At 41.8% G+C, this 6,517-nt stretch overlaps 1 protein-coding gene across 1 annotated transcript; it reads left to right on the forward strand.

Moving 5' to 3' along the window:
- Positions 1 to 294: 294 nt before the first annotated feature.
- On the forward strand, positions 295 to 1,257 carry LOC125126924 (olfactory receptor 2AE1-like). The gene has a single exon (XM_047779262.1). It carries the CDS (start codon positions 295 to 297, stop codon positions 1,255 to 1,257), a length of 963 nt encoding a protein of 320 aa, XP_047635218.1.
- The last annotated feature ends 5,260 nt before the right edge of the window (positions 1,258 to 6,517 follow it).

A 6,517-nucleotide genomic window follows, 5' to 3' on the forward strand; every position in this document is an offset into this window, starting at 1 on the left:
ACCACAGCTCATGGCAACACCGGATCCTTAACCCACTGAGCAAGGACTGGGATTGAACCCACAACCTCATGGTTCCTAGTCGGATACGTTAACCACTGAGCCACGACAGGAACTCCTACAATAGTTTTCATGTAAAACTTCAAGTATACATGAAAAACATGTACACACATTTATACTTATAAAAGACAATGAGTATATACATATATGTGTGTCTACATAATTATTCCTTAACAAGGAAACTTTCCTATAGGACTTTGGTCCCAATGCCTATTTCCCAGGGCAGAGAAAGGAGAGATGGGGCAGAGGAATCAGACCTCCTCTCTGGCTGACTTCATCCTGGAAGGGCTCTTTGATGACTCCCCGGCCCACGCTTTCCTCTTCTCCTTCACCATGGTGGTCTTCCTGGTTGCGGTGAGTGGCAACACCCTCACCATCCTCCTCATCTGTGCCGACCCCCGGCTTCACACCCCCATGTACGTCCTGCTCAGCCAGCTCTCCCTCATGGATCTGATGCATGTCTCCACCACCATCCCCAAGATGGCAGCCAACTACCTCTCTGGCACCAAGTCCATCTCCTTTGTGGGCTGTGCCACCCAGGACTTCCTCTTTTTATCTCTGGGTGGAGCTGAGTGCCTTCTCCTAACTTTCATGTCCTATGACCGCTATGTGGCAATCTGTCACCCACTGCGTTACACTGTTCTCATGAACAGAAAGGTGGGACAGATGATGGCTGTTATGTCTTGGTTGGGCGCAGCAGTAAATGCTCTCATTCACACAGTGATCTTGATGCACTTCCCTTTCTGTGGGCCCCGGAACGTCCACCACTTCTACTGTGAGTTTCCAGCAGTTGTGCAGTTGGTATGTGGAGACATCACTGTGTATGAATCCACCGTGTACATCAGCAGCATCCTCCTGCTCCTGCTCCCCATCATCCTGATTTCTGCATCCTATGTCTTCATCCTCCACAGTGTCATTCACATGCGATCAGCTGGGGGTAAGAAGAACGCCTTTGCCACCTGTAGCTCTCACCTCACTGTGGTTTCCCTCTGGTTTGGCGCCTGCATCTTCTCCTACATGAGGCCCAGGTCCCAGCGCACCCCATTGCAAGACAAAGTGGGTTCCGTGTTCTACAACATCATCACTCCCACCCTGAATCCTCTGATCTACACTCTCCGGAATAAGGACGTGGCAAAGGCTCTGAGGAGAGTGCTGGGGAGAGAGATGATCACTCAAAACCCAAATGTGTGGTTGCCCTGAGTGTGCGACAAATGGTTAAAGCTCCTTAAATTGTCCTTAGTAAATTTCAAAGATTTTTCTAGGGACCCCATCCCTGATGACTACTGCAAAAAGTTAGTGATTAACAAACATTTCCAGTATTCTAACCTGTCTCGGGTGGCTAGGCACCATAGAGAACTACCTTAGTCCATTCCAGCTGCCCTAACAAAAATACCATGGACTGGGTGGCTTTATTCATTTCTCACAGTTCTGGAAACTGAGAAGACCAAAGTCAAGTCTTGAGCGTTCTGGCCGCTAATTTCTTTTGGATCTCATGTGTCCTTGTCCAAACATGCCCTATGTAAAGCAGCATCTTCATTCTGTGTCCCCTGATTCTACCTTGTACTTTTATTTCCATGATTTGCATAATAGATTCTACTCACTGTCTGCTTTATTAGAATGAGCATTTCAGGAGGGCAAGGGCTCCACTTTGTTTGCAATTTCTCATTCAAGCCAGGAACCAGCATGGCATGAAATAATTACACTTTGTGGCGTGGATTAATAAAAGAAAAGGGCCAAGACGTGTCTCACTATCTCACCTGACATTAAGGATATTCAGTTAAGAGAGGGAAGAAATTATACAAATAAATAATAGACTGCTTGATAAGATTCATTTTCTGAGATAATCTGATATGAATCCCATGTAAATAAAGACATCTGACATCTCCGTGAGCTGTCCTGGAGTCTGGTGGGCTGAGGGGTGCCCAAGGGATGGGCACATTTCTCCATCTTGCGTCTTCTATCACCTGAAAGTTTTGTTCAGCCCAGACACCATCTTCAGAAGAATAACACAGTGTTTCCAAGTAAGGTCATGCTTTCTTCCTCAAGAAGGTATTTTCCCTTTGAGAAAGACCCTTTTGGCATCCTCAAGATGATGGGCTAGGATGGGCTGTTCGTCACGAGCTGGTGCTCTCTTTCCCACATAGCTCTCAGGTTCTGTTTGCCTTGAAACATGCCGCAATCAAGGAGACTTCATTTTCACAGAAATGATGCCCGCCCGGTTTCTGAAGGCATAAGTGTGTTGTACAAACAGCTAGGTGCCCCAATCCCAGTTAGGGAGAGTTGGTTTTTCCTCTGCTACCTCTCTCTCTCCACACACAACTAGGGCCTTGTCAGCAATGCTATAAGATTAGTTCAGAATGAAACCACCTAAGCTAAACAAATGGGTGCTTACTCATGTACTGCTGTCATTGGCCAAAAAGAAAGAGGACAGTGTTATATCCCACTGCCCTCTTGAGAAGAGATATAACTCTACATAGCTGTAATCATTTGATCTATTCTGGATAGTAACCCCTTACATATTTTCTCTTTTTTTTTGGACACCCCAAGGAATATGGGGTTCCTGGACCAGGGAAGAGACCTGAACTGCAGTTGCAACCTATGCCAAAGCTGTGGGGAGGTCAAAGCCTTTAATTCGCTGTGCTCAGTGTGGACTGAACCTATGAACCTGTCACCTAGCCCTAGAGAGACACCAGCCATCATGCTGAACCACAGCAGGAACTCCTATTCACCCTTTATTTTATATAGCATTTACAAATATTCTCTGTCATCCCTCAGGCTGCCTTTCACTCTGTTGATTCTGTCATTTAATGAACCCAAGTTTTGAATTTCTGATATATTCCCATTTATGTATCTTTAGTTTAGTTGCCTGTGGCTTTGGGGTCATACCCAAGAAGTGATGGCAAGTGCAGTGTTATGAAGCTTCCCTCTATATTTTCTTCTAAGCATTTTACAGTTTGAACTCTTACATTAAGTTGTTGATACGTTTTCCGCTAAATTGTGCGTATGGTATAAGGTAAGGGTACAATTTCATTCCACCTACCACAGGAATCAAATGGAATGGAACATTTAGGAATGAACTTATCCAAGGAAGTGAAAGAGTTGCACACCACAAACTACAAAAGTGGTGAACTAAATTAAAGGGATATAAATAAATGGAAAGATCTCCTGTGTTCATAGATTAGAAGACTTAATATTGCTAAGACAGCATTATTACCCAAAGTGATCTCCAGAGTCAATACAATCACTATCTAAATCTCAATGGCATTTTTTTCAGAAATAGAAAAACCTATCTTAAAATTCACATGGAAATCAAGGGATTACGTAGCCAACACAATTCTGGAAATACTAAAACCAGAAGACTCCCGCATTCTTATTTTGAAACTTATTACAAAGTTACGGGAATCCAAACAGTGTGATACCACCGTAAGTATGGATGTATAGAGCAATGGAGTAGAATAGAGACCTCAGAAGAAAAACCTCGCATGTATGTCCAGATAATTATCATCGAGGATACCAAGATCATTCAATGGGAAATGGACAGTTTGTTCAATAAATTGTGCTAGGAAAACCAGAAAGCCACATACAAAACAAAGAAGTTGGACCCTTACCTTATGCCATCCAACCAATAAGTTAAAATGTATCGAAAGCCTAAATGTAAGAGGTAAAACTATAAAACCCTTAGCAGAAAACACAGGGAAAACTTTATGAAAAGAGAGGAATATCCAGATGATGTAAAGAATGCATACAATTCAAAGACAATGACAATAATTTAATTATTCCCAATGAAAAATGGTCAAAGGGAGTTCCCTTTGGATCCTAGCAGAAGTGAACTCGACTAGTATCCATGAGGATGTGGGGTGTATCCTTGGCCTCGCTCAGTGGGTTAAGGATCCGGCATTGCCATGAGCTCTGATGTAGGTCGCAGACATGGCTCAGATCTGGCACTGCTGTGGCTGTGGCATAGGCCAGCATCTGCAGCTCTGGTTCAACCCCTAGCCTGGGAACTTCCATGTGCCACACTGGAAGTCCATCCCTCCCCGCTACCAAAAAAAAGGCAAAGGAGTTGCACAGACATTTTCCCAAACATGTTATACAAATGGCCAACAAGCAAATGAAAATGATGCTCAATGTCATTAATCATCTGAGGTATAATTTAAGAAAAATCATCTCACATTGACTTAATGTATTGAAAGTAAGACCCATAATGATAAACTTCTAGAAGAAAATATGTAGGATAAGCTCCTTGACATCAGTCTTGGCACTATGTTTTGAATAACACATGAAAAAGGAAAAACAACAAAATCAAGCATAAGTAAGTGGGACTACATCAAACTAAAAAGCAGAAGCTTTCACAGCAAAGGAAACCATAAAAAAGAGGGCATTCCCATCATTGTTGAGTAGAAATGAACCCGACTAGTATCCATGAGGATACACAGGTTCAATCCATGGTCTCCCTCAGTGAATTAAGGATCCACTGTTGTCGTGAACTGTGGTGTATGTTGCAGACATGGCTTGGATCCTGTGTTGCTGTGACTGTGGTGTAGGCTGACAGCTATGGCACTGATTTGACCCCTAGCCTGGGAACTTCCATACACTGTGAGTGTAGCCTTAAAGAAAAAAAAAAAAAGAACAATCCAGAGCATGAGAGAAATATTTGTAAATCATATGTCTGATATAGGTTTCATATCAAAAATATATGAGAAACTCATAGAACTCAATCACAAAAAAGCAAACAATCAGAGTTAATATTGGACAGTGGACGTGACTAGACAGTTTTCCAAAGACACCCATGCAGCCATGAGAAATGTGAAAATGTGCTCAACATTACTAATCATTGGGGAAATACAAGACAAAACCACAATGATATATCACCTCACATCTGTTAGAATGGCTCTTATCAAAGGGAAAAGAGATAAGTGCTTGGGTGGGGGGATGTGGGGAAAAGGGAACACTTGTGTGCTCTTGGTGGGATTTCAATTGGTAAAGCTACTGTTGAAAAGAGTCTGAGTATTCCTCAACTGAAAATAGACCTACAATATGACCTAGCAATTCCATCCCTCCGTATGTATTCAAGGAAGTGAAATCACTGTCTTGAAAATGTATCTGCTGCCCATGTTGATAGCAGTATTATCTGTAACATCCAAGACAGGGAAACAACCTACGTATCTATCTACTGATGACTGGATGAAAAAAAAATGTGGCACATATACACAGTGGAATATTATTTAACCAGAAAAAACTAGCAACTGTTGTCACATGTGACAACATGGATGGACTGTGAAGGCATTATGATGAGTGAAATAAGTCAGACAGAGAAAGACAAATATTCCATGATATCAGCTTTTATCTTTTTTATTTCTTTGGCTGCACTTGTGGCATGTGTAAATTCCCAAGCGAGGGCAGAACCCGTGCCAGAGCAGTGAACTAAGCCACCACAGTGACAAGGCTGGATTCCAAACCTGCTGCACTACAAGAGCACTCTTGACTTTTACATACAGAGAACAGATCAGTGACTGCCAGAGTTGGCCCTGGGCGTGAGGGCAATGGGTGACGGTGATCACAAGGCAAAAACCTCCAGCTGCAGGGTCAATGAGTTTGAAGCATTTAATGTATGGCATGGCAACCGTAGTTAATAATAGAGAACTGTATATTCAAAAGTTGCTAAGAGAATAGATTTCAGAAGTTCTTACAGGAAGAAAAATATTGTAAATATGTGAGGTGAATTAAACATTGTGGTAATCATGGTGGATTATACAACATAGCAAATCATGTTCTACACTTGGAATGATACAATGTTGTAGTGTCATTTCTATCTATTAAAACAAGAAAACTAAATCTCACTCCTTAATAAAAATGAACAGCTGTTAACACAATTAGATGCCACCACATGCTTATCGAGATGAGTTTTCTTAAAAAAGCCAAGAGGAGCAAGTGTGGGTAGGGATGTGGAGAAACTGCAAAGCTTCTGCATTGTTGGTGGGAATGTAAAATGGTGCAGCCATTAGAGCAGACACTTTGGTGGTTCCTCAAAAACTTAAAAATAGAATTATCCTGTGATCCAGAAATTCCACTTCTGGGTATGTGCCCAAAAGAATTGAAAGCAGGATTTCAAAGATATGTTTGTACAGCTTTGTTCATAGCAGCATAATTCACAAGAGCCTAAAAGTGGAAGCAACTCAAGTGCCCATTGATGAATTAATGGATAAACAAAAGGTGGTACCTATACGTACAAAGGAATATCATTCAGCCTGAAAAGGGAAGAAAATTCTGACACATGTGACATATGGATGAACCTGACAGGCATTATTCTAAGTGAAATAAACTATTCATCAAAAGACAGAGAGTTTATGATTCTTTTTCTATGAGGTGCATTGAGTTATTCATAGAGAAAGAAAGTAGAATGATGGAGGCAGGGGATGGGGAGGTGTTTCATGTTTATAGTTTTATTTTAGATGATGAA

This window comes from Phacochoerus africanus, chromosome 5, assembly GCF_016906955.1.
Source record: "Phacochoerus africanus isolate WHEZ1 chromosome 5, ROS_Pafr_v1, whole genome shotgun sequence".
NCBI classification, from domain to species: Eukaryota; Metazoa; Chordata; class Mammalia; order Artiodactyla; family Suidae; genus Phacochoerus; species Phacochoerus africanus.

What these genes read in the sequence shown, in the direction of transcription:
- LOC125126924 (XM_047779262.1), top strand. Translation starts at nt 295, where the DNA reads ATGGGGCAGAGGAATCAGACCTCCTCTCTGGCTGACTTCATCCTGGAA.